At 55.3% G+C, this 27109-nt stretch overlaps 4 protein-coding genes across 5 annotated transcripts in view; 2 read left to right on the top strand and 2 right to left on the bottom strand.

Annotated features, from left to right (window-relative positions):
* ANKHD1 (ankyrin repeat and KH domain containing 1) overlaps positions 1-8401 on the top strand; it is a 116076-nt gene extending 107675 nt beyond the window's left edge. Inside the window, exons 30-34 of one of the 2 annotated variants that reach the window (XM_050905537.1) lie at positions 3061-3240; positions 4410-4610; positions 5945-6120; positions 7279-7443; positions 7904-8401. In XM_050905537.1, the coding sequence (XP_050761494.1) occupies positions 3061-3240; positions 4410-4610; positions 5945-6120; positions 7279-7443; positions 7904-7963 (782 nt within the window). In that variant the 3' untranslated portion in view covers positions 7964-8401. Of the gene's footprint in view, positions 1-3060; positions 3256-4355; positions 4611-5944; positions 6121-7278; positions 7444-7903 lie in introns of both variants that reach the window. The other variant, XM_050905536.1, reaches the window with a different exon arrangement.
* A 1155-nt stretch (positions 8402-9556) lies between these two features.
* On the top strand, positions 9557-11734 carry EIF4EBP3 (eukaryotic translation initiation factor 4E binding protein 3). Its single transcript, XM_050905539.1, has 3 exons — positions 9557-9699; positions 11273-11446; positions 11638-11734. Exons 1-3 carry the CDS (start codon positions 9582-9584, stop codon positions 11664-11666), a joined length of 321 nt encoding a protein of 106 aa, XP_050761496.1. The 5' UTR covers positions 9557-9581; the 3' UTR covers positions 11667-11734.
* Positions 11735-12737: 1003 nt separating this feature from the next.
* Positions 12738-14681, bottom strand: SRA1 (steroid receptor RNA activator 1). Its single transcript, XM_050905395.1, is given in 6 exon segments — positions 12738-13128; positions 13222-13330; positions 13479-13693; positions 14155-14181; positions 14184-14279; positions 14657-14681. Coding segments are annotated over 6 exon segments (666 nt in total). The 3' UTR covers positions 12738-12934.
* A 177-nt stretch (positions 14682-14858) lies between these two features.
* APBB3 (amyloid beta precursor protein binding family B member 3) lies at positions 14859-19786 on the bottom strand. Its single transcript, XM_050905398.1, is given in 13 exon segments — positions 14859-15083; positions 15523-15864; positions 15866-15990; positions 16173-16256; positions 16456-16543; positions 16630-16744; positions 16831-16836; positions 16956-17083; positions 17482-17622; positions 17807-17864; positions 18125-18201; positions 18522-18712; positions 19738-19786. Coding segments are annotated over 13 exon segments (1629 nt in total).
* Positions 19787-27109: the final 7323 nt, after the last annotated feature.

Here is a 27109-nt window from a genome sequence, read left to right as displayed (position 1 = left end):
CCAGGGGAACAGACCTTTCTGCTCGGCTCAGCCTCTGAGGTGGGTTGAACTGGGGACTACCTTGGCTGTCTCGATAGGGTTCGGTGGCAGGTTTCATGAGATTTTGAGAAGGGGGAAAAGAGCCGGTCACTGCTGGCTTACACTTTGGCCAACAGCAGTGCGATGGACAAGGAGCAGTCTGGGCCTTGCCTGGCAATTCAGTACACTTTTGTGTGATGAGAGGGAGTAGTAATGGCCATCAAAGCAGGTGGACACTGATCGTCTAATCTCGGCTGTGACTCTACACCTGACAGAGCAGAGGTTTGTCTTTTGTGCTTGTCTTGCACAGTTGGGCTGTGGCAAATTTTTCCACAAATCAACATCTCTTGGTGATCACCTCTAAGCTGATTTGGTGGAGACTTCATATAATTTTATTGTGCACTAAACCAGCTTTTTCTTAAGAAGTTGTCACGTCAGGGTGGAGTTTGGGTACTCTGCTTTTCCTGTTCATGGGTAAGCTCAGTTGCAGCTTGAGTTTTCTCTGATTCACTAGTTCCTTTGAGATACATGTGCAGATCTCCTCACCGGCTGTGGATCTGTTCTGGAAACGGCCTTTTGTCTCACTTAAGTCTTTAGATCTCTTGTCCTAGCAGCTTGCAGACTGAGGGCAGACTTAGCCCAACCATTTGGGGAGGCTGTGGAGAAGACCAAAAGAAGTCTATTCTTCTTTCCTCTGCATCTTAAGAAGGGGTTTGAGACCTTGCTCACGTGGCATTAAAAGGTATCACAAACTTGAAATATGCCAGCTTAGGAAGCAGCACATGAGTATGAAGTTCCATGAAATGGCTGGGCTCCTTGTTTTACATGGAGTGACCAAGTGTTGTGGCTGTTTCTCTAAAGGTGGAGGTAGCCCTTGCGGTAACCAGTTTCTGCAGAAGTGCCTGGGGGCTTTGATAAACTGAATTTTGAACAGAGTTTGTGTGAGATTGATACACCAGTCTCGAAAGCTCAGTTACACTTTCAGAGCATGATGAAGAGGTTGAATTCATGGCCTGAGTAACTGCAGAGTACAGTATTGCAAAATGTTTTAGTATTACAAAACCTGATTTTGTTGGTAAGTACGTAAATAGGAAGCTCATTACTGAAATCGGGATTAAGTCATTGTTCATAGAAGCCATTTTTAATATTGAGCAAAGGTTTTTTTCATCCACCTTTATGAAAGGCAAGATAATGATAAAAAGTGTTCTTTACAACCTGAAAACTGACTATTCTGTTGAATTTGTGCATCTCTGGCTGTCACACTTCCTTCAACCTTTAGAAAATACACAGCAGTGCTGAAATGCTCTTGGCTGTACAGTCATTGCACTTTGAAAGCCGTGTACCCATCCTACTAAACCTTCAAAAGACACAGCTGGGCATCTCTTTTCTGCAGAAGAGCTATTTTTGTCATAATCTCTGCCTTGTCTCTGTTTAGGAAACCAGCAGTCCCCATGGGCAGCAGCAGCAGCTCTGTTACCCCTTCTGTATGGGGCAGAGACTCGGGATTTTTGGTGGTTTGTCAGCCAGCTGGAAACTTTTTTGATGTATGGTGGAATTGATCACCATAGGGGCCTTTTGACTATCTGTGAGTTGACTTTTGTGGATGGAGGGTTAGCAAGAGTGTCCCATCGGTGACTCCATGGCGGATGCACAGGGAGGGCCCTCAGCTGGAGGTGCTGTAATCTGCTTACGACTAGACTCTGTGCTGGAGGCCAGTCTGCAGCTCTAGACAAACGCAGATCAATCAAACCGTGTTTACAGGCAGTCTGCACAGGTGTTAGCATCCTCCTCATAGCCATGGAGTCTGGCACTTTGTGCTGTGACAAACTCTGAAAGATTGTCCTCCCACGCTCAGGTTCCCTCATCTGAGCATCCCATGTTCTGGTGGTGGTGGTGATTTATTTCTCCTTGTCCGTAACGGAGACTTCCCTTTTTTAACCTTTGGGGTAGGGCTAGTGAGAAAAATACCTCCTTCAAATCCAGTGAGTCGTTTCTGTTAATGTGAGCAGGTTGGATCTGGCACTTCTGGAAGCAGTAAATCAGGTTGACTTGGTTGATAATACTGGGGAAAAAGACCTGGCTTTCAGGAATACATGTATTCCTGAAGTCCACGTTCCTGTATCTTTCCTGGATACAGGAACATATCCAGGCGATGAAAGGTGCACGTCTAGTCTATGACCTAAGGTATTGCCTGTCACCACTGCTGTTTGCAGACTGCTGTGGTGTAAGTAGGTACAACCTTCAACCTTGCTCTGCAGCAATATAGGCTGGTCCTGGTTGTGGTCATTTTGAAATGTTTAAATGGTTTTGAAACTAGTCTTGTTTAATAGGCCCTTGAAACTAAACCCAAAACTCAGGTGAACCTATGGCCATGCCCGTTTCTGCTTTCAGGTAATAACGTGTGATAAGAGCTTTTACAACATTTTGGAAAAGTACTTAAAAGCTTTGGCTTATTAAGAAACTGTAATTCCCCCTTGCTAATAATTTTTGTGGGACTTTGAACTTTCTCTCCATCTCTCCGTTCCTCTCACACATCCCTGTAGAAAGCAGCCCCCTCACCTGTTGTGCTGTGCATAGTCAGCCCTGTTTCTCTGGACACAGCATGCTCTGACCGATCTATATGTGAATGTACCTATAGGATGGCAAAAACCGTACTGCAGCGAACTACTTCCCTGGTGCCGGATTCCCCTGGGACTTTCACAGAGCCATGTATCCCTGTTTGACTTGCGTGGCTTTTTTGTAAGCAAAGATCCTTGCCACTCCCAGCTTTCCTCCTTTGCCCTCCCTGCTAAGATCATTTCCTTTCAGTGACCAAAGGGATGGCTGTTTTTGTTAAAACTTCAGGCCAAAAGAGAGAGCATACAGAAATGCCTTCTGTCGGTTTCTAAGGGAGAATCGTGCACCTGTAAAATGAACTTACCATGTGCAGATACCCCCGAAGGTGATGAGATGCTTTAATTATATTTGGAGCACTAGCTCTCTCTGGTGCTTTGAAGCAGATTCCCAAAGAGAGATATTTAATCAAATTTATGTTTATTTCAGGCTTACCCTCTCTAGATCCATCCAACAGCTCTACAACTTCTTCTTCAGGTCCTTTGACAGGCTTTTCAGCAAACATACAAGGAGCACGGGTTTACCTTCAAGGGCCAGCGCCTGTTGGGACTCCCAGCTTTAACAGACAGCATTTTTCACCACATCCTTGGACAAGCGCAACAAATTCATGTAGGAACTTCATGGGTCTGTCTTAGTTAACTATAAATTCATAGCTATTGTCTTTAGTAGATTTGTAACTTGAGGGGAAATTACCCAGTGATGCACAAAATGCTTTCCAATTGCTTTTAGCAGCTGTGAGGATGGCGTGCAAATCCCAAGCTGTACTATTTTGTGTTTTTTCCCATGTAAAATGCCACTAGTTCTGGTAGTGTTACTAAAGGCATATTTGGGCAAAAAAATCAGTCATCGTAGGCTCTGAGAGGAGAGGGCATAAAGCTGTGGGGGAGTGGAGGTGATTATACCAAGCTAAAGATTCCCCTCTAAATAGTATGAGTGTAATATTAGATGAAAACGTCATGTTTGCCATGGTTTGAAGTTTTACTTGCCCCTTTTTTTTTTTTTTTTTTTTTTTTTTTAAATTGGGATTCTGGAATTATTTTGTGTTACTGAAAATGTTCCAAAATCTTTAAGCATCATCCGAGGTAACAGTGGGTTTTCCTCCTAATGGGAAGAACATGGAAGTAGCTTTACAGAAAATATGGGTCTTTGATTCAGAATTTTAAGTGAAGAGGCTTTTCATGTCACTGCATGCAACTTCATTGCCACTCTGAGCTTAAGAACCAAAACATTTAAATGAGTGCTTAAAGGAAGTTGGTTTTCCCAAGAAGAGTCAGTGACGCTTCTGAAGGTGGTGGGACTTAGGCTCTTATGTTACACATGTGGCTTTGGGAAGCTGTCTAATTTCTCTTCTGCTGGAAGTGGTGGATACCAAAACCAGGCTGTTTAGATATTTATGGTATTTTGGCTGATGTTTTCACCTCTTCCTGAAACTCTTCCATGTTTCTTATTCTTTCCTGTAATTAATTTAGATGTACTGCTGTGTCATGAGAATATCACATGATTCTGATGGCTGAAAGCATTTGTGTTATAATGTTGATTTTAGAGTTAAAATAAACTCTAAGCAGAATTTCTGTGAAAGACTTGAAGAATGCTTGCCAAAAAAGCCTTTAAAACCTTTTTATCATTTGCTTTGAGATAATATTGGGGGGATAGAGCGGGTAGCGTTTATGCTCGCTAGCTTGTGTGTTTTGTGTGTAATTAAGCAAGAGAAATATTCTTTTCAGCAGGTGAATCTCCTATTCCATCAGTTTCCTCAGGATCATCTTCGCCCCTTTCAGCTGCTTCTGCACCTTCTAACTTGGGCCAGCCAAAAACGGGTAATGCCAATCAAGATCGAAAGGTACCCCCTCCCATCGGGACAGAAAGGCTTGCTAGAATTCGACAGGGAGGATCTGTCACTCCTACGCCCTTAGGAACCAACTTCACAGCTCCTGTCGGTCATAGCGGTATTTGGTCCTTTGGAGTTAACAGTGTGTCTGGTAAGTCTGTTGTACAGCCTGGGGTAGCCTAAAGAAACTTCTAGGGCTTTCGGAAGTACTACATTTGAAAAGAAAGTTGGGGAGGAGGAATAAAGTTCCCCAGTCTGTAATCAACTTTCATGTAGTACGTCCTGAAGGGAAAACTGGTGTCAGTGGTAGGAGAGTGCGTATCAATGAAAGCGCTGTGGTTTTCTCTCCCAACCTAGGTTATCTGTCAGCGTACACTTGTAAACTCTGAGAACAGTTCAGAAATTTCATATTAAGTCTATTGAATGATACAGAATTTAAAAAGTAAACAACTTTTCTGTGTTAAGGGGGTCCATTTCCAAGTCTGACCCGTGGCCTAAAAGGACAACTGCCTCCATCCAAGTTTCTAGCTTGCTTTCCATTAACATTTTAAAATGTTAGCTGTGGTGCAGCTAATGCATCCAGAAGCACATAGTTGTGGATGCTGATTTTTGCATTGATCTCCTGATGACTCTTGAGTAGTATGGGGTAACTTCTGTTCCAGGCAGCCCCATTAAAAGAATGACTTTGAAACAGCTGAAGTTTTACGTTCAGTTTCCTGATAATTTGAGGTTCTTGTGGAAGGGAGGAGCTGCAGCATTTGAGGTGTCAAGTGTTTCCATTGGTAACTTTAAAGACAAATGTTTAATAGTCCTGTATTTGTTCTATTTTTCAGTGAAGCCCTCCGTACTTTGGTTAACTTAGTGTCTCAGCATTGCTGTGTTTTTTCAAGAAAAGCTTGTATGTGCTCACAGACAATGCTTGGAGGTTTATTGGATCTTAACTGTTCTGCTGTGGACACTTGAAACGTGCAGTTACTAGTAGTCCCCATTATCTCCACACTTGTCTGAGGATCAAGATGAATGTACCTGCAGACAGCATGTGCCTGGCCAAACTTCCCTGGCCTCACCAGTCTCTCTTCTTTCCCTGTTTTTTTTCCCCTGTCATAAGTGTAACTTTTTTCTGTGTTCCTATGGTACATGAGAGGATGTGGGAGCTGGAGGGAAAGAAAGTGTGTATGTATGTAGCCAGCCTTATATAGTGTTGCCTGCTGCAGCTTCCCTGTGAGAGGCCTTGATGCTACAGATAAGACTTGTGTGTTTGCATTGTCTGTAATGGGTTATTAGCCTAAAAACTGCAGGTATGTTCCTGCTTTGTGTAGGCTGTGGAAGGTCTGCCTTTGCTCAGAGGAGAGTCCTAAGATGCCTTTGCAGCTGTGTGTTTTTGGGGAGCTTTTGGATGTATGTATGTGTGTGCAGCTGCTGAGTTCTGCTCCAGAGTATCTTCAATGAATTGTAATCAGCCATTTTCAATCTCCTCCTTTCCAGAAGGCTTGTCAGGTTGGTCTCAGCCTGTCATGGGAAATCATCCGATGCATCAGCAGCTGTCAGACCCGGGCACATTTTCTCAGCATCAGCCAATGGAGAGAGATGATTCTGGAATAGTGGCTCCCTCAAATATTTTCCACCAACCTATGCCAAATAGTTTTGTGGATTTTTCTAAAGTAAGTTACAGAGGGTTAGATTTAGTCTATAAAATGACCAAGGACTTTCTTTGTTGCATCTCCTGTTCTGCCTATTTATGCTGTATGTGTGTGCCTCTTCCACCATTGCTTGCCGTACCTAGTCCTGAACCTCCTTTCATCCCAGTACTGACTAGAAAAGGTGCCCAAGCCTGGTGGCGCATTTAAACAAAACCAGAATTTATAGATTGCAGATATTCTCTTGTCAAGTAGCTGAATGCCTCCATCGCTCTCCAGTGTTTCCTTTCTCAGAGGCTCAGTCACTTGGAAACGTTTCATAAGGCTTGCTCAGCTCTTGAGGCTGATTAAAGGTTTGCTGAATGCTTTCAGTACAAATCATGCCCATGAATACTACATGCCTTTCTTAAGGAAGCAGCAGGATGACAGGACCGCTTGTAAGTCTGTGCCTTCTATGTTAACACTGGAAAGTAGCTTGAGGCAGACAGATGTAGCCAAGCCATAGTCAGCTGAGCCACCATTGGAGGAGTGTCCAGGACGATGTGCTCAACAGCAGACCTGCTCACAGCATGTTTCAGAAGCAGCTGTAACATGTGCTCTTGGGATCTTCTAAATTGCAGAGCAGCAATCATTCGAACACAGGAAAGAAATCTCATCATTGCAAAAAGCTGCTCTGTAACTTGCTCTTTCTGAACTGGAAGAATATTTTAGATGGCCATTAGTAATTTATAGAAAATCTTCAACTCGGAGTCTTGTAGGCTCAAGCTGTATACGGGCTTTGCTGAAGTGCAGCTCGTGGCTGCAGCCCTGCAGGCACCAAGGTTATTGTGTGCTGCAGAGGTGAGAGGAGAGAGCACTGAGATCACTTTGTACAACTGCTGTGTCTGGCTTTATGGCATCATCTGAAAGCACTGTGCAGAGGCTGCTGCATACTGGTGAGGTGTAATTTCAGAAAAATGGGTGAACTGACTTGAGTCTCAAGTTCTGAAGAGTCACCGTATTCCATACTCTGCCTAGGCGTGCAGCGATGCCCTGTTTCCTCACAGTGCTGAGATACTTGCCAATCGGTGAATGTTATGTATGGATGTGAACTGCCTCTCTCATCTTGGCAAATGTGGTACTATGGTCATCCTTCACAACCACTGCCTTCTTCACCGACGGGACTTTCTCTTGTTCCCTCAGGGCCTACCGATTTCCATGTACGGCGGCACTCTAATACCCTCGCACCCTCAGCTAGCGGATGGCCCGGGAGGCCCCCTCTTTAACGGGCTCCATACTCCAGATCCCGCCTGGAATCCCATGATCAAAGTTGTCCAGAACTCAACAGAATGTACTGATGCTCAGCAGGTAGTGTGGCTGCCTTTTTCCACCTTTGCTTACCTGGGGCTTTTTATGGTGTTGTGCTTTGTTTTGGTTTTCTTCGTTTTTGGATAGGTGACATTTTTTTCAGTTCTTTGATACTGGAATTGAGATCGTTTGCATGACTTTTCCCCTATAGTGTGTGTGTGTTTATAAAAAATACGTGGCGCTATCCGTACCAAACCGTTCAGGTAAAGTAAGCAGCATTTCAAGACTGCTCAGCCAGGTAATCGACTTTGTTATAAGTGAGAGGGTTTATATCCATGCTCGGCATCTTGCAGGTTGTCAGTCAAACCTTGGCCAGAGCTGAAGAGGGCTCCCAGCCTTTGGACAGTCTGGTTGTATTTTAGGGGGAAGCCTTAAGCTTGCCCTCTAGTGGTTAAACGCTCTGTTAAAGGAACCTTTATTTGTTTTCATAATAGACTTGTCTTTTTATTTCTTGCTGTAGATTTGGCCTGGCACCTGGGCACCTCACATTGGAAACATGCATCTCAAGTACGTCAACTGATTTAAGGGGGTCTATCCTTTTTTAGCCTTGTTTGGGAATCTTAATGATCTTGAAGAACCCTGGGGATTTTTTTTAATGTGCCTAACTAAGCAATTTTCTGTGGGCTGTAACAATGGAAACTTGATTGCCCGTTGTATAAGAACAAATTGATTTACCTATACAAACTGATTCTGTTCTCCAGTTAGTTTAGCCATTTTGAACTTAAAAATCAGACGAAACTAGTGCTTTTGGCTAAACACTACTGAATGCTCCTTGTATGCAGCAGAGAACTAGCTGATTACATGATTTCAACCTTTTAGGGTGGTAAATACATGTATAATTGTTTACATACTTAAAAGGAAAAGCTGAGTAAATTTCATGTCGTATAGTGGCTCTACTTTATGTAGCCTGTATTAATGTGAAATATTTACCTGAATATTCAATAAAAGGTGAACAGTATTTATAGGTTGTGTGTGAGAATTTCGGAAGAGGCTATATGTTGTTGTCACTGGTAGCTGCTGCCGTGCCCAGTGCATCTTTTCAGGGTCATGTAATTAGCATGTGGATGCAGTCAGGGTTTGGGGGAGGGTTTTGATGCGCAGTCGTCTGCGATACGAGGTCTGCTGAGTCCTTCTCCCTGCCAGTTGTTAGCCTTTTATTTTTTTGTGTGTGAACATGGTTGTGCATTATTTTTTTTCCTTCTGGATTAGTTCTGCCGCTTCTAGCACTCTTTTTCCAGGTGGGTTGCCTGAGAGATCAGGTTTTGTACAGGGGCTAGAAATAAGGGCTGAGTTGACAACGTGGCAACTGATGGCATCTTAATTTGCAGAAGGTAAATAGGTAGCTCGTAGGTAAATGCAGGGTTTCTTCACCTGACTCGCTGTGACCAGCTGCCTAGAAGCAGATCTTAGGAAAGCTAAGACCGCTTCCCACTAGTGAAAAACATAATATATTCAATTCTAAGCTTCTTGTAACCCTTCAAATCTGGTAAGAGCTCCTCAAGTCCTTTCTGTGAGGAAGAAGGGGATTTTTCCATACTGCTTAAGGTGAACGTTCATTCTCTACCCAGGTGCAGAAGTTCGCTACTTTCTGCACTTGGACTATGCTTATTTCTGCTTTTGCTCAGTGGCGATGCAGTAACTACCCTGAATATTTGGTCCATTCCTCAAGCAGGTAACTGCAGTGCACAGTGTCCGATCTAACGGACCACTTTCGGTGGTCTCTCAGACCAGATGGAGACTTTTCCACCTTCCTCCACCTTCTCCAGACAAATCCTTACATGCAGCAGCAGAGTTTCCCCAGGAAAAGCATGAGGAAGGAGCACTGAAAACCCAAAGTGCACAAGCAATATCCGAGTACCACAGGCAAATAAACCTCAGAAATGCTACTGGATGATATATTCAGATATTTTTCCTAGTATTTGAGGAAGAAATGCAAAAAACATTGAACTGCTGCTGCTCCCTGATCATGCGAACGCCAAAGGAGAAACACTTGTGTTAACAGTAATTGTATTGAAAACAAATGGTATTGTAGTGCAATAGGTGTTTGCTCTGGGGGTGAGTTGTGGGGGAGGGGAAGTGTGGGGGAGGGGCCTAAGGCCCCTCTCCTGCCCCTCCCCCACCACACCCATGTGGGCTCCATGGCTGCAACGGGTGCCGCCACCTCCTCCTGCCCCATCCCGGGGAGCCACCATCTCCCCATCCCAGAGGGCTACAGCTGCACGCCGGGTGGCACAGTCTACTCCACCACACCGGGGGGTAAGACCCAGCACGGGGATGGGGTAGTCCCTTGAACGGAATGGTGGCCTCAGCCGCCCCATCCCTGCCTAATTTAGGCAGCTCCTTCCTGAGCGGGTCCCTTCCTGGGCTCTCCACCTTGCAGCTTGGTCTTTGGGGGCATGGGCACCTGCTCTGGGCACCAGGTCCAGGCAGGCCCATGGAGTGGTGGCTTCTGTGGCAGCCCAGAGCTGGAGTGGAAAAAGGAACCCCAAAGCTTTGTAGGAAGATACTGCTAGAAGTTAGGGCCATCCTTGCCCTGTGGCACTGGGGGGAGCAGGCAGAAGCAGTGCCTGGTGCTCGCACTGCTGGGGAGCGGGCTGCTGGCAGTGCCGCTGGGGTGGTGGATGCAGCGGTGGTCCCTCGGGGGGTAGGTCATGCCCAGGCATGGCTGGCTGGAGCTGGGGGAGGCACAGGGGGCTAGCACAAGAAGTCTGCTCCCACCCGAGTTCACCAGCCCTGGGGGAAGGTACTGGGTGGCACAGCTCCCTCCAGGGGTACCCTAGGCCTGCCCTCTTGCCCCCCTTTCCAGCCCCCCGCCAAAGCCCCCGGTTCAGCTGTCGAGCAGGTCCTTTGCTGGCTGTCCTCAGGGTAGCGTGTGCCCCGTCCCTGAGCTGGACTGAGCACCTTTCGGTTGAACCGCAGGCGCCCACCCTGTGGGCGCCGGCTCCATTGTGTGCTTCCGATAAGCTTATCTGGGGCTGGGGAGCCAGGCGCGGGTTGCGTAACGTGTTTGTGGTGCTGGGAAGGGCCTGGCCCGCGCAGGAGCTCTGGGCTCCCTGCCGCCCTGGGCTGCGCTCGCTGCCGGAGCCTGGCAGGGAACTGGTGCTCGGCTGCAGGGACAGCCGGGCAGGGGAAGGCAGCCCTGGACCTGGTGCAGGGCAGCACACATGGCACGCAGGCTGGCGCGAGCTTGGGGATCGCTGGCAGGCGCTTGGTGCGTGGGGGAAGGCAGCGTGTGCCCCGGGAGGGCACTGCCCTGGGGCTGTACGGTGGAGGAGGCGTCCCATCGAACCCAGCGCGTTGTCCTTGTGTAGGGCCCAGCAGGGTGGCTCGCTGGGTGCGCTGATGGGAACGGGTCCCCGGACACAGCTCCCCATGGTGCCCATGGAGGGGCACCCACCCTTTGCTGTTTGATAGCTGCAGGGAGCCACCCCGAGCCAGCCACCTCTGAGCAGGGTGTGCTGGGGACCTGCCTGCTGCCTGGCCATTGGGCTTGGGCTGTGTGCCGAGTGCCCCAGGGCCGGCCCTGCCTTCCAGGCAGCACAGGGGTGGCTGCGGTGTCAGCTGCCACGGGGCACCCGCGTCGAGGCTGGACCCCCCGTGCCGTGCCCTTGGCAGAGCTCCGGAGCTTCAAGGGGAGGAACAATATGGGGAGGAGCTGCTGGGCAGGACGGGTGTCACAGTCTGCCATGTGGGAAGCCCCAGAGTGGCTCCAGAGCCAGCCGTGGCCAAGCGCTGGGTTCCCACCCCCTGCTCCGGGTTCAGGCCGTGGTGCTCGGAGACGGGGGCGGCCAGGGGCCGGCAGTGCCTGACAGCCCCCTGCTTTTGGCAGGTACCCGCATCATCTACGACCGCAAGTTCCTGCTGGAGTGCAAGAATTCGCCCGTGGCCAGGACCCCTCCCTGCTGCCTGCCCCAGATCCCCGGTGTCACATCCCTGGCCCAGTCCAGCCTCGTCAAGCTGGAGGAGCTCAAGGAGCGGAATGAGAGTGAAGAAGCCATGCCAGGTGAGCAGCCCAGGCACGCAGCCCCTGCCTACGCGCTGCCTGGGGCATGGGGCTCCCACCTGGCTGCAAGGGCAAGGGGAGATCCCGGCTCAGCCCCGCTTCCAGCTCCTGCCGCCTTTGCCTGCACGTTTCTCCCAAGGCAGCCCCACCCCATCCTAACGCTGGCCCTGTATCCCTCCGTACCCTTGCAGATCAAGACCAGTTTGAGATGGACATCTGAGTTTCCAGCTCCCCGTCTCCAGGCCATGGCTGGGCCTGTTCCTGGGCCTCGTGGAGGTGCTGGCACCGTGACCAGCTGGCTGCAGCCCTCTCTGATGCTGGGGATGGATGTGTGACACCTCAGGCTCTAGCACAATGGCTGGTGCAATTGCCTAGGAGCTCATGCTTGATCAATAAACACCATGAAACCCCTGTGCTGACCTGGTGCATCTCTATGTTGGGGCTCAGCTGCGTCCTCAGAGCCCTGGGGAGGGGAGCTAAGAGGAGCCGAGCAGCACCAGGAGCCCTTTGAGGGTGCAGAGGATCTCCCCCTCCTGCACCGAGACCCTGCAGGCTGGGGGTGGTGAACGCACAGCTTCAGGGTCTGCTCCCAGGCTGGGGGTGCCACATGCAGCCTGCCCCTGCTGTGGTGGGGGCAGCTGGCGAGGCCTTCCTGCGAGCATGGCAGGGAGCAGCACAGTGCAGTCTGCTGGCCATCCAGGGTAAATGTTAACGCCCTGGTGTTAACACCCTTACCTGACGTGGTGGGCATTGCTAGCACCATGATGTTTCTCCCTGGATCTCCCTGTCCCTCAGGCCACCCAGGTCTCTCAGGTCCCAAACTTGGGTCTGAGCTGTGCCAGGACGGGCAGGAGCGCAGAAGGGAGCACAGGCTGTAGCTGCAGCACAAACCCTGGCCATGCCAGGCTGCTCTCGGCTGGCAGCAGGTTGGCATCCCCAGCCAGCCTAGAACTCCGGGGGCCATCTCCTCCTGCAGAAGAGCTGGGCCACGTGCCTGCTGCTGTGGGTCCCCGCCACTGCCAAAGGCAAGGCCAGAGGGGGCCAGGCTTGGTCAACCAGTGCAGCAGAGAAATGCATCGCTGCCCACTCGACCTGGGTGATGCTGGGGATGCTGCCAGGGCTGTTCCTTCCCTTCGTGTCTTGCGGGCTGGGAACACCCTGCCAGGGCGAGAGCCCCTTGGCCAAGCCTGAAGCTGCCGTGGCCTCGCCCAGCAGGCCCATCTCCGGCTGCTCCTGTGAGAGAACCAGGACCTGTCCGGTGCCAGAATGCCAGGGCAGGCTGCGGCCAGGGGCAGGTTAGTGCTGTTTATTAAACATCATGTAGTGAATCGCCACTAAAATGTCGCATGATTAAAATCCCCTTTTCTTGGGCAAGGATTGGGAGGCAGAGGAGGTGCCCAGACCCCCTCGGGCAGCGGGGGCCATTCTCCTGCCAGTGGCCCTGGGCATGGGCTGCCCTGCTCACAGTCCGCAGCCCCGTCCCTGGCATCAGGGATCCTCCTGGCCATGCCCGGCCTCAGCGCTGCCATCCGTCGCCGCAGCTGGCTCCGCAGCAGGCAGGCTCCTCGTCTCAGCGATCAGGCGCTTGACACCCACCAGCCACTGGCTCACCTCGTTCACGTGGTCCACCATGAGCGAGCGGTGGATCTCGTCAGCCACGTCCCAGTGCTGCTGCTGGAGCTCTGCCAGGAAAAGGGAACCCGTCAGCCTTCCTGTGGGTGCCCCCTGCCCAATGGTCTGGTGCTGGCCTGGATGCAGCCCCCCTTGCCCCTCACCTTGCACCAGGAGGCTCATCCTCTTCCTCACAGGGGCCGACAGCTTCCCCTGAGCCCACGCATCCCCCAGCACCGTGAGCCGCCGCCCGATGTCGTCGCACACTTGTTTCTGGAAGTACAGATGAGCTGGAGGGGCAATCTGCCCCCCACCAGCTCTGGGCAGCCCCTGGGGCAGGGGTGGCTCTCCTTGCCCCACAGGCAGCCCCTGGCTGCTGCCCCCCCTGCGCCCCTGCAGTGCCCGGGCACTGGGGCCTCACCTGCACTGTGGCACGGCAGGCGTCGAGGGCCTCCCTCAGCGGGGTGAGGACTGCGTCGGCGGGCGGGCCGCACTCTTCCGGGCACGCTGCAGCACTCGGCCTCCCACTCTCTGCCCGCGGGGCAGGGCTGAGGGGCCCGAGGGGGGGTGGCCCCAGCGCTCGGGGGGGCGGCGCTGTGGAGGCAGCAGGGGCACTGGCCGGGTCTGGAGGAGCACCTGTAGGGAAGAAGCACCGGCGCGGAGCCCTGTCAGCCTGGCCCCAGCCGCAGGGATGCCAGCCGGGCACCGGGAACTGCACACTTGTCACCCCCCTCAAACAGGCCCAGCAGGAAGGGGGGGGTCTCAGGCCCCAGGGCCCCCTGCCTGTGCTGCCCCTCTGCCTGCACAGGGCTGGCACTCCTGTGCCGGCATTGCCCAGCCTCTGCACCCCCAGGGCCGGCAGCAAGGGAGCTCCCAGAGCCGCTGCGATGGAGCAGAGGGAGCCAGACCCAATGCCCAGGCCAGGCTGCGATTCCCACCGGATCCAAGCGGGAAGAGGGACCGGACCCGCAGAGGAGAGGAGAGGCCTCTGCGGTGCCACCAGCCCGGGGGCTGCACTGGGCCCTGGCTCCCCCGGAGCAGCCCCGGGCTGGGCAGGGGTGAAGCAGGGTGGGCCGGGGGGCTTTGCAGGTGCTGACCTGGAGGGGCCCCCGCGGGCGGAGGGGGGCCCGGCGGGTGAGCGGCGTTCGCCTGGGACCCCCAGCCTGCGCCTGCAGCCCGTAGGAGAACTGGGGGGGGTCGTTCCAGCCACGCTCCTGGTTCCCTGCGGCAGCAAACGGCACGGTGAGACCCTAGGGGGGGGACCAAGCGGGGACACCCACCCCCCCACCCCCCCAGGACACGCGATCCCCAGGATGGGGCTCCCCCTCCCCAAACACAGCCCTCCCGGGGCTCCTCACACCAGACACGGCCCCCCTGGGCCCCCTCACCCGGACGTGGCACCCCCCTCACCAGGACACGGGGACCCCCCCCCCCCCCCCCAAAGGCTCCCCCCCCGGACACGGCACCTCAGGGCTCCCCCCCTCCCCCCCGGACCCCCACACCGGCCCCGGACCCCCCCTAAGGCTTCCCCCCCTCCCCGGTCCCCCCCGTCCCCGCCGGACCGGAAGTTCACCCCCACCACGACCCGCGCCCCCTCACCCGGCTTCACGTAAAGCTCCGCCATCCCGCCACGTCACGCCCGGCCACGCCCCTTCCGTCCGATGGGGCGGGGCGGGGCGAGGCGGGGCTGGAAGGGGCGGGGACACCGCCCCGCCGGGGAGGCCGGGGGCCGGGGCGGGGGCCGGGGCCGGGGCCGGAGCCGGAGGCCCCGTCCCCGGCCCCCGGCCCCCGCCCCGGCCCCCTATGGGGTGTGGAGGAGGGCTCGCCGGAGGCGGAAGGCCTCCAGGAAGGAGAAGAGGCCCCGCTTGCGAGCACCGGCCCCCGCCGCCCCTCCGCTGCCCCCGCTCGCCTTGACTGCCCCGCTGGCAGCGTCCCCCGAAGCCGCCGGCCCTGCCCGGCCCCGGCCTGTCGCAGCCTTCGCCTTAGCCCCCGGTGCAGCGGCCACCAGGCACTTCTGGTACTGCACCTGCGGGGACACGAGGGACGGAACGTGGCCGTGGGGCGGGGGAACAGCGTGGCACCGCCGTGGGGATCGCACGCAACGTGACATCGCTGTGGGGCTGGATGCAGCGTGGTGTGGCCGTGCGGCGGGACGCTGCGCGGCATGGCTGTGGCGTTGGACACAACGCAGTGTGGCGGTGGGGTCAGACACAACGTGGTGCGGCCACGGGGTGGGGCGCAGCACGGCGTCACTGTGGGGTTGGACAAACCCAGCACAGCATGGCTGGGGTTGGACACAGGACCGTGGGGTCAAATCCTTCCTGCCCCTGCTGCCCTCCCCAGGGTCGGGCGTCCCACCCAGGCCACCAGCGTTGCCCTCCCCGGTCCCCAGCCCTTGCCTCCTCCAGGCATCCACGGAGGGCTGGGAAGCTGGGGGGATTGGGGGACACCCCGCTACCGCTCACCATGCAGGCTGCCTGCACCGCCTCCGAGATGGTGCCAGCGTCGGGCTCGCACCAGAAGGCCGCGCACTGGAAGCGTCGCCCCATGTCCACGATGAGTGCGAAGGTGTGGGCGTCCCGGCCCACCCCCAGGAAGGTCACGTACCGCACCTGGCACTCCCAGATGTGCGCCGCCTCCTCGTCCTCCTGCGGGGACCCCGTGGGCCCATCCACCCCTGGCCACACCCCAGGCAGCCCTGCCACCCCCGCCAGGTCCCCTCTGCCGGGAGGCCGGGCCCCCCATGGGGGCTGCCTGTCCCACCCGGGTGGCAGCAGGGTGCCCGCTTCGGCCAGAGCCCCCTGTCCCCCTCCCCACCTGCGCGGGGTGCACCCTCATGGCCGTGTCGGACACGCGGATGAGGGAGGGCGTCCAGCGCTCCCGCCCGGGGCCCTTCGTCAGCTTCTCAATGGCCTCGTTCAGCACATCCATCCCTGGGGAGTGGGAGACCCCGTGCCATTGGCCCCTGCCCCAGCTGCGGGCACGGTGCAGGCAGGGTGCTGCCAGCTGGCCTCACAGGCAGGGACCGCCCGGTGCCGGGGCATGGCTGCTCGGCCGCCCCACAGCAGGGGGTTCTCAGGTGTCCCCCAGCTGCAGCGGGGCCAGCAGCACTTACCCATGGCCCTGGGCACGGGGAGACTGCCGATGTACAGTGCCTCGTAGGTCTGCATCGACTGCCTCACTGCTTCCAGGATATCCACTGCCAGGACAGAAGAGGTGGGGGGGATCCCCCCCGTGTCCCCGCCCCCGGTGCCCCCCTGCCCCATGTCCTCTCCCCATCCTCAAGGACCCCAGGGGCACAGCTGGGCAGGCTAAAGGGCTCTGGCTGCTGGGCAGCCGGCTGTCCGAGGGTGGACTCTGGGTAGGGGGAGCAGCCAGCAGCGCCGGGGGAACGGTACCTTGCAGCGGCAGGTCCTCGGTGGAGACGGCCTCCAGTGTGGCAGCGCGTGGCAGCCCACTACTCGCTACGGCTCGCTCAGCCACGATCTGCAATAAACGGGGGTCCTGGTGCCTCCCCTCAGCCCCAAAACCCCCAGGCCATGCCAATACCCGCCGGGGCCCCTGCATCCCACCTTAGAGCACATCTCGTGCAGGGCCTTGGCGATGCCCTTGGCGGGCACATTGCAGTGGAAGACGTGACACTTGAGGACGCAGGTGTCCTTGTCACTGGCCACGAAGGCGAAGTCTCTGCAAGGCCACAAGCAAGCCAGTGAGACCCCGGCAGAGGCAGCCCCTCCCTCCCCGCACTGCCCCCCGGTCCCGCACCCCCTTACCTGTCCCTGCAGCCGCAGCGGCAGTCGGGGAGGGAGGAGAGAGGACAGGTTACTGCTGGGGTGCCTTCTCCCCTCAGCAGGCAGAGCTGCCCCCCAGTCCCCGGCTCTGCCCCGGCCTCCGGCACCTGCCGTTGTTGCAGCCAACGCCCCAGACGCGGATGTTGAGGATGGGCTGGCGGTGGATGAGGCTGCGGTCGAGGGGGTCCACCAGGCTCATGGTGTCCTTCTTCAGGATCATCACCAGGTCCTGGCCCTGCAGAGGGTCAGCGGCTCCCTCAGCCTGGCAGACGGCCTGGGCATCCCCAGCACCCAGCCCACATGTAAGGACACCCCCGTCCCCCCAGCCTACTCAGCCCCAAGTGTGGGAACAGCCCTGTCCCCCCCACAGCCCTCCCCAGGTACCATTCCCGTGTGTGGGGACAGCCCACCCAGGCACCCCTAGCACTGTCCCCAAGGGACAGCCCTGTCAGACCCACCTGCCTCATACTTGGGACCACCGCATGGATGCTCTATGTGGAGAGAGTTGACTCTGCCACTGGCACTGATCCCTGGCTGCCCCCAGGCACAGTCCCCGTCGGTGGGGACAGCCAGCCTCAGCAGCAGTGGCCCTGGGGTGGGACCCTGCCTGGCAGCACCGTCCCAGGCTCTCACCTCGCCCCGGTTCTCCGCAGAGCCCTGGCCCTTGCTGTTGGAGAGCTGCTGGATGCAGTTGTTGACAGCAATGCTGCTCTTGCCAGGTGCCAGGTCCTCCTCGGGGATCTCCACCCAGCCCAGCGAGCGAACAGCAAAGCACTGAGCAGAGACACATGGGGCTTCAGTGCCCGGCCAGCACAGCCACCCCCGTCCCGTGCCCCTTGCCGTGCCAGCGCGGTCACCCCTGCTCTTGCTCCCATCCCTGTCCCTGCCAGCTGCTGCCTGCCCCCTCCTCTGCCAGCCCCAGCCCACAATGCCGCAGTGAAGCCCCCAGGTACGGTACCTTGGAGCCAGGCTCTGCGCTGTGCTGGAACTCATCTCCATGCCAGGGCAGCGAGGTTCTGCGGAGGAACAGGGCGGTGAGGGGACGGCTCCCACTCAGCAGCACAGACCTGGGGCACCCAGGGAAGCGCTAGGATGCCCTGGCACCGGCAGACCCCCACGCCACCAGCTGGGAAGCACCCCACGGAGGTGACCAGTGTGGTCCTGCTGGCTCCAACGTGTGGGGCTGCTCTGGTGGGGGGCACCGGGGCCCAGTACCCAGCGGTGGTCAAGAGTCAATGGTGCTCCGCAAGCCAGCAGAGCACGTGGGCAGCCCTACCTCCGGGACAGCGAAGCCATGGGGCTGGGAATGGGCCTGTCCGCTGCTGAGTGCTTCGCCGCGGGGGCCTGGCAGTCCTGGGAGAGAAGAGGAAAGGCGTGAGGGCAGCAACAGAGGCTGTCAGGAGGCACCAGGTAGGAGCCCTCTCTTCCAGGACAGCAGCGCCTCAGCTTGTGGGCATCCCATGTAGCCAGGATGAGGCCAACGTGGGGCCTGCTGGAGCCTTTCAAGGGGCTTAACCCTGGCCAGGAATGGGCTGAGCAGGACTTTGGGGTGACAAAGACAGGCCTGCTCCAAGGGGAGGCTGGACCAGTGATGCCCAGAGGGCCCTTTAGCAGTCTCCTGCCAGGGGGTGGGAACCAACACCAGCCCTCACCCCCCTGCCCACATCCCCTACCATTCCCTGGAGTGCCTCCTCTCCATCAGCCTCCGCGCGCCCTCCTGGGCTGGTGGTGTGTGCGGGGTGCTGCCACTGCGTCGTGCCGGTCGGCACATGCCAGTAGTAGGTGCCCAGAGAGTCACGGATTTTCCTCCAGCCTGGGGGGAGGTCGGGGTCTGTCTCCAGGCTCTGGTCACTCCAGAGATTGTCTGTGCAGAGGGAGAGTGTGAGGCAAGGGGGGGGAAGGTCCCCCAGCTGCAGGTCGCCCTGAGAAGCGAGCAGCTTCACCCAGCAGCGAAAGGGTCCTACGGTGGCCTCTGGGTGCATGGCTGGGCACATGGCCCAGGAGAGAAGCATGGCGAGGGAAGGCTTGGCGCGACGCCAGAGAGGCTGCGGTAGTGGCGGACCCCAGGCAAGCGATCAGTGCAGGCAGCTGCCTCATTGGCGCCCGGAGGGATGGGGTGACCCCAGCAGGGGCAACAGAGAGTACAGGCAGCCTGAGCCTGCCAGGGAAGGCACCCTGCAGGGGTGCCCAGGCAGGGCCGGGGCTGCCAGCCCAGAGGTCCCCCTGCCAGCGTGCGGTCCCCAGCCCTCTGCCAACACCCCAGGGTGCCCGAGACCGGCTTCTTCCCAGCTTGGCCGGGGAAAAGGGGTTGGGACAGACGCCTGGGGTCTCGGAGGAGGAAAGCATCCTGGGAGGGTTGCAGCAAGGAGGGGTAGATTAACCCCCTCCTCCCTGCACCCCAGCCCCTGGAGAGGCCACGGAAATGAGCCCATGGTGCAGCCCAGCAGCGAGCTCTGCTCCTGGGAACGCAGCCCAAAATCCGCAGGGCTCGGCGCACCCCTCGTGCCTGCCCATCCCCCGGGGCTGCGCCGTGCGGTGGTCCGCCGCGCCGCCGCCCGCGCCCCGCGGGACCCCCGACCCGCGGGAGGGCGGGGACGGGGAGGTGGGGGGCCCCCCGCGACCTTGGGAGGGGCGGGGAGGCGGCGCGGGCCGGGCCGGGCGCCCCCAGCACAGGCCGCCGCGGGCCCCGTTCAGCACCGCGGACAGCGCCGGGGCGCGGCCGCCGCTCCAGCCCGCGGGCACCGGCGCCGGCAGCGGCCCCGGCCCCGGCCCCGGCCCCGCACCCCGGCGCCCGGCCCCGGCCCCGGCCCCGGCCCCGCACCCCGGCCCCCGGCCCCCGGCCCCGGCCCCGGCCCCCGAAGCGCGGCCCCGCCCGCCGGCGCGGCTGACCGTCGCAGTTGACGAGGACGATGGCCAGCATGTAGTCCTTGCCCAGCATGGCCCCGGCGCCCGCCCCGGCGCGGCCCCCCCGGCCCGCCGCCTCCCCAGGCCCGGACCCAGCGGCGGCTGCGGCGGGAGGGGCGGGGCGCGAGGGGCGGGGCCGGGGCGGGGCGGGCGGCGGGCGGGGCTGCCCGGGCGCGGGAAGGACCGAGGCGGTGGGGGGGGGTGTGAGCCGGAGCCTTAGGGCGCGGGAGGGGGCGTCTCGGCGGTGTTCGGGAAGGGGAGGGGATGTTTGGGTGCCCGGCGGGGTTACCGGAGTCCGGAGGGGCGTGAGGTCCTTCGGGTGTTTCGGCGCAGAAAATGGGACACTGCAGTGGGCAGGGGGCATTTGGGGGCAGGAAAGGAGGTTTCTGAGTGCAGCAGCGGGTCCAGGTCAGCCCCTTGTGCCCTTAGGTTCGTTCCCTTCCCCTCCACGCACCCTTAGGTTTCCTCCAGTCCCCTCCCTTTCCCCACAGATCACCCTTATTCCTCTCCATCCACACTTATTCCATGTTCATTCTCTTCCATGCACGTCCAGGTCCTCACATTTCCCTCCGCCTGCAGTCCAACCTCTTTCAGTCAGTACTGAAGACACCTAAATGTGCATGCTGGTCATCTTCCCCTTCTCACCAGAGGCCGAGAGCTTTGCATCTCCAGTTTTAGACTTCTGGAAGACTACCCTGAGCTGATAATCCTGGTTGATGCTCAGTACCTGGGGACAGAAGCTCTGGAGACATTTGCTGTACACCTCATGTCCCCCATGGAGGCCCCCATGTGCTGCTAGGGACAAATTCCTTCCAAGCTACAGGTGCCTGATGACATATTCCAAGATGGTTTGCCATCTGTGGCATGTCTGGACAGTCCATCATGGCCTCTTAACCTTTCCTTCTTCAGAGCCAGAAGCTAGTAGTGCTGGATGTAGCCTGTGTTCTTGAGAGCCTCCCATGCCACCTCAGCTGCCCTGCTTCTTTCCATGCACAGTTGTCCACAGAGCTTGCAGTTTTTGGAAGTGCAAAATGAATTTTCCATGTCTGTTTCCTCGCTTTCAGCGAGGCATTGCCTCTTTGCTCGGCCTCTTTCATACGCTCTGTGGGTTAACATGCCCCCAATTTTGTGAGACACTCTTCCCTCCTACCTGCATTGCTCATGTCTGCTGGCCTAAGAAAGGCACAAGCTGCATAATCCAACTTTGTAGTCGTCCACAAGCATTTCTGTATCTTCTGTTGGCATCTGCTTGTTTGGCTACAAGCTATTTCTTCTGCATCTGTCCAGAGGTAGTCAGATTTCTGAGACCCCATTCAATCACTGTGTCCTTGGGACATGTTTTGCCTAACCCTAACCCAACCCAACCCATCCCAGCACAGCAGGAGAAGGGAGGCTCGTGGCTCCCTGCGTTCAGACGTGTCTGAGGCAATGGGAGTCAGAGGGGGTTGCGGGCCTTACCTTGACCCCTGCTTTGCCCGGATCAAGTGATGTTTCCTCTTATTCCAGTGCCCAGGAGTGAGCTCGCCCCTACCAGGAACAAGCTTATGGTGACTTCTAACACCGTGGTATCCTCTGCTGCACATATTTCCTTGTCCTTAGTTCAACACACATTTCACTTCAAAAACCGAGCTTGGCTGATCAGACGGGAGGCAGCAACCCCGACATAAATGGTTCCCACTCCTCTTCCTGCTCAGCAAAGCCCACCAAGGTGACTTACTGAAGGCAACTCTCTCTCCTGGCAATGTCATCAAGCTTAAGGGCAGTAATGGTCTATAGTGATATAAGACTTACGGTGGGATGCAGAGGGAGGAGAATTTGCGGATGGCGCAGAGCAGAACCTAGGGATTGTAAGAAACTTCATATGGGGTGTTTAGGGGAACAGATGTAGGAAGGGGAAAGGGAGGGATCAGGGGAGGAACCAGCATGGGAAAACAGAAAGAAAAGGGAGAAAAGGGTTCGGTGGCATGTAAGCAGTGGTAGGCATGCTTGCCTGCCTGAGCGTCTTGTTTCATCACTGCAGGCTGTCCTATACTCTTATTAAGTCACATTTCTTCTGTGCAACTGTGCTCCCCGTTCCAAGCCTGCATTTTTGACCAGCTGGTGAACCTCAGACTGAACCAGCTGCTCAGTAGGACAGGAGATCTTGATGCCCAATACGGCAAAGCCATGTAGGGTCCCAGGGACCTGAGGGTCTGGGTGCTGGCTGCCAGAGACCCATGCTCAGAGTCTGTAAGTGTGCACGCACACACACATAGGTGGTTGGCCATCTCCCAGGTGGACCAGTCAGTGCAGAGGATAGGCAAGAAGACCCTGGGCAAGGTTTCCCCAGGTATCTCTCTGCAGAACCAGGGATGGGCCATGCCCTGGTTCCTGCAGTTCACCAGACTCAGCTACCTCTACGGTAAAACCCCTTCAACCATGGCTTAAATTGATGGTCTGCTGCCTGAGTCGTTTGCCATGTGATGTGTCCTGATTTTTTAAATGCCTGTGGGTAAGCCTACAGTTGGGGTCTCCATTTTAGAGGTCTGTGGTGCGTTACCTTAACATCTGGGCTTGGAGTGGGCTGGAGAGTGTGAGGGCAAGGGTATGATCCTCTGTCTAGTAAGGAACCCATTCCCAACCCCGAACAAAGAAGAGGCAAGTCCTTAGCATTGGAAAAGTATATTTTTGGATGTCAGTGTAGTGGAAAAGAGGGCTGATGTCTCTGAGGAATCCCAGTGAGTCTGTGAAGTGGGGCATTGCGCAGTTTATGTACCTCCTTGGGAATATGGCAAATGAGGCCAAATGAGCAGGATAGCCTTTCCATCAGCTTGGAGGTAAATAATACCCTAAGAAGCTTTATCTTTCATCACTAATGATTTTAATGTCTCGCTGAATTTTTTTTCAGCTCTTTGGGTGCTTCCTTGTATATTCAATCACAGGGCTGAGATTTGGCTAGGAGCTGTTTCCAGCTGCACTGAAGACCCACATGTACAGGGTAGGGACATGGCGATGATGGAGGGGTGTGCCCACAGTTCCGTGCCCACGTTGCACAGCGTCAGCCTCGCAACTGGCTTCTCGCAGCCCCCACTTCTCTCAGGCCACCAAGCCAAATTAGCCTGGCTTGGTGATGGGACTCATCATGCTGGCTGCAGCCCTGCATCAACCCCAGCAGCGATGCTGTGCTGGGAGCTGAGCCAGGGAGTGGCGTGGAGAGGGGATCGCTCTGCCCCTGCTGCTTCTGGGCATCATCCAATAATGCCTCTGGGTCTTGCAAGTGGGAATCTGAAGCAGGACTCGTTCTACTGGAGTTTTGCCTGATCTCAGTTCTGCAAAGCCCAGACTCTTCACAGATCCCTTTATTTCCATTTTCTCTCTGGAGTGTTGGTTTACCTCTTCAAGCAGGCATTGATTACCTACACTGACATTGTTTTGTCTGTCTTCAGGCAGCAGGCAATGCTGTGTGGCTCTGGGGCTGACAAACGCTGCATGCCAGCTGCCTGGGAGAGCCTGGGGATGCTTTTCCTATACCTCCTATAGGAGGTAGTATAAGGAAAGCCCTTATATTCCTCAGGGGAAGGTATGAGACATCTAGTAATTCTACAGCTCTCATAATTTTCTGGTGTTGGCCCTGAAGATAGAGAGATCTGGGTTGGGTTTGGTTTGATTTGTGCTTGAAGAAGAAATAGGGTGGCAGGTGTCATTTTTGGTGCTGGGCTAGAGACCAGAACTCTTTTTTTTCTGGCCTGAATAATGAAATCCTGGAGAAGGGGCATAAGATTTCTCCTTGACTTGACTCACAATTTTATATTCCTAGGGCAATTATCAGCTAGATCTCTTCACAATACAAGGGGGATCTCTCAGCACTTCTCTAAATGAGAGGTAGGAACAAGTGTGATCTTCCCTTGCTGTCAGTTGTTTCTTGCTGTTCGGATGGGGAGGAAAAAAACACTTGTGCGTATAGCACTTATTCCTTAAACGCATATAGCAGGCCCTACCTAAGGCTGATAGAAGCCCTCTCTCTATAGCTTGTGCATCTGTCCTAGGGTGTCTGCATGGCAGCTCTGCAGTGCACGCTCCTCTTCAAGAGGGAAAAGTTGGTTTTCCTTTTTAACTGCAATCCCTTTTGATCCAGAGCCTGAGGTTACTACTGTCCCTTCACAGCACTGACTACAGAGCAGGTTGCCTGTTTCTCCCGAGGGTGCAGGCACACTGCAAAACCCTGACGAACCCTCCAAGGCTGGCTAGCGGGGGGGGTTCTGTGTAAGCCCAGCAAAGCCAGTCTTCTGCTGTAGTAAAGCAGGAGTGTGCTCCCTGCTAGACCCTTGGGTGGGAGCAAGCAATAGAAACAACGGCCCATGCAAACAGGCTGATAATCAGAGGGAAAAACAAAAATCAAGCACTTGACATTTTTCTTGTGGGTAGTTTGTCATTGACATTATTTTTGCAGCATGTTTTCACTAACAAAGTGACCCAGTGAGACTTATTTAGGCTGCTGCTCTTTGCAAGGGACGGGTACTTTCTCTTTTCCTGCTTGGGCTGTGGTCATCGCTCCTCAGTGAAGTGCTGGGCCCTTTCTGCTCTCCCTGCCACGTGTAGCCAACCTGAGACCCCTTTGGCTGACCTCTCTTAGACGTTGTGGAGCGCAGGGTCTCGGCGTCTCTGAGGGATGAGGTTCTCAGCAGAAGCTTGATGTTCTTGGTGGGAATAAATTCAACAGGTACCATCTTGCCTGTAGGTAGGGGGATAACAACCCTTGAGTTATGACAATGCAATTTTGTCAGACCTCAGAAATTACATTGCCACGGTTGCTTTTGGAGTAGATGCTGTGTGAAAGTCCCTGTCGATCGACTTCTTCCCTTAGTAAATGAAATACAGCTTTTATGGCAACTGGGTTGAGTCAGCCCTGCTGGCAGCTGCCTAAGGCCTGATGAGCAAGGTTTTCTGTAGGTGGCCCTCACGTTCCTGGTAGAAAGAAACAAAAGCATTTTCAGTTCGTTACCAGACCCCATTGAAGACAAGAGGGAAAATGTTTTTCTGCTCTTCCCCTTCTGGGTCCCGTTCAGGGCACAAGGAACAAGGTGATGTGCTCCCAGCAGCATCTGACTGAAGGAAACTTGTGTCCTTCTTGCGGTGGGGAGAAGAGTTGCTGGAACAGAGCAGATCTGTTCTCAGTACAGCTGTGGTGGGTTGACCCTGGCCGGATGCCAGGTGCCCACCAAAGCCGCTCTATCACTCCCCCTCCACAACTGGACAGGGGGAGAAAATAAAACGAAAGGCTCGTAGGTCGAGATAAGGGCAGTTTAATAAAGCAGAAGCAAAGGTCGCGCGCGAAAGCAAAGGAAAACAAAAGATTTTATTCTCTACTTCCCATCAGCAGGCGATGTTTGGCCACTTCCCGGGAAGCAGGGTTTCAGTACGCGTAGTGGTTGCTCCGGAAGACAAACATAAACAAATGAATGCCCCCCACTTCCTCCTCCTCCCCCTAGCTTTTATACTGAGCAGACGTCATATGGTATGGAATATCCCTTTGGTCAGTTTGGGTCAGCTGTCCTGGCTGTGTCCCCTCCCAAGATCTTGCCCACCCCCAGCCTACTGGTGGGGGGGCAATGTTGGAGAGACAGCCTTGATGCTGTGGGAGCACTGCTCAGCAGCAGCCGAAACACTGGTGTGTTACCAACACTGTTCTAGCTACCGATACAGAGCACAGCACTACGAGGGCTGCTGTGGGGAAAATTAAATCCATCTCAGCTAGACCCAATACAACAGCCAAAATAAACGATGGGCCGGTTGTTAGGGGAAACGCATGCTGTAATTGACTGTACAACTCGTTAATGTTTCCCACCAGGAGAATACAGCTTGTTGTATGGCATCTGGCTGGGGTGGAGTTAATTTTCTTCATAGCAGCTGGTATGGTGCTGTGGTTTAGATTTGTGACCAAAACAGTGCTGATAACACAGGGATGTTTTAGTTATGGCTGAGCAGTGCTTGCACAGCGTCATGGCCTCTTCTGCTCCTCACACCACCCCACCAGCGAGCAGGCTGGGGCTGCACAACAAGTTGGGAAGGGACACTGCAAGACCTCACTACAAGAAAGACACTGAGGTGCTGGAGCGCGTCCAAAGAAGAGCAATGAAGCTGGTGAAGGGTCTAGAGAACAGGTCTTATGAGGAGCGGCTGAGGGAACTGGGGCTGTTTAGTCTGGAGAAAAGGAGACTCAGGGGAGACCTTATCGCTCTCTACAACTGCCTGAAAGGAGGTTGTAGTGAGGTGGGTGTCGGTCTCTTTTCCCAAGTGATAAGACGAGAGGAAACGGCCTCATGTTGCACCAGGGGAAGTTTAGATTGGATATTAGGAAAAATTTCTTCACTGAAAGGGTTGTCAAAGCATTGGAACAGGCTGCCCAGGGAAGTGGCTGAGTCACCATCCCTGGAAGTCTTGAAAAGACGTGTAGACGTGGCGCTTAGGGACATGGTTTAGTGGTGGACTTGGCAGTGTTAGGTTTACGGTTGGACTCGATGGTCTTAAGGGTCTTTTCCAACCTCAATGATTCTATGATTCTATGACACAGCCAGGACAGCTGACCCCAACTGACCAAAGGGATATTCCATACCATATGACATCATGCTCAGCAATAAGAGCTGGGGGAAGAAGGAGGAAGGCGGGGAGTTCGCAGCTATGGTGTTTGTTTTCCAAGTAACCGTTATGCATGATGGAGCCCTGCTTTCCTGGCAATGGCTGAACACCTGCCTGCTGATGGGAAGGAGTGAACAAATTCCTTAGTTTGCTTTGCTTGCGTGCACAGCTTTTGCTTTGCCTATTACACTGTCTTGATCTCAACCCATGAGTTATCGCTCTTTTACCCTTCTGATTCTCTTCCATGTCCCACTGGGGGGGAGTCATCGAGCGGCTGTGTGGTGCTGAGCTGCCCACCGGGGTGAAACCACAACACTTGTCCATTGGGCTTTGTAAATGGTTTTCAAACATGAAGCAGGTTTCAGGTATTTCAGGTATTTCCAAATACCTTATTGAATGGGTTTGGCATTCAGGAACAAAGGGTTTGGGCACTCTTTTTATAGTCTTTCAATCTGCCTCAGTGATACACTTAAGATCTTCATTGTGAATATCATCATGCTGATGGTGACCATTGCATTTTTTTCCACCAGTTGATAAGACAGATTTACAATAGTTTAATAAGTTGCCGCATTTACAGACTTTGATTCTCTTTTTTTCACTTCTCTTGTTTCATAATTTTGGAGTTGCTCATTTTCTGACATGCAGATGTGGTTTGATCAAACCCATAGGGCTGAAGGAAGCCGCCCAGTCCCTCAGAAGCCTTCTGTTGTTCGTCCAAACCAAGAGCATTCACCATTAAATG

Source organism: Gymnogyps californianus, chromosome 14, assembly GCF_018139145.2.
Source record: "Gymnogyps californianus isolate 813 chromosome 14, ASM1813914v2, whole genome shotgun sequence".
NCBI lineage: Eukaryota > Metazoa > Chordata > Aves > Accipitriformes > Cathartidae > Gymnogyps > Gymnogyps californianus.
Note: the sequence above shows the minus strand (reverse complement) of the source record. Positions and strands in the feature narration are given on the sequence as shown.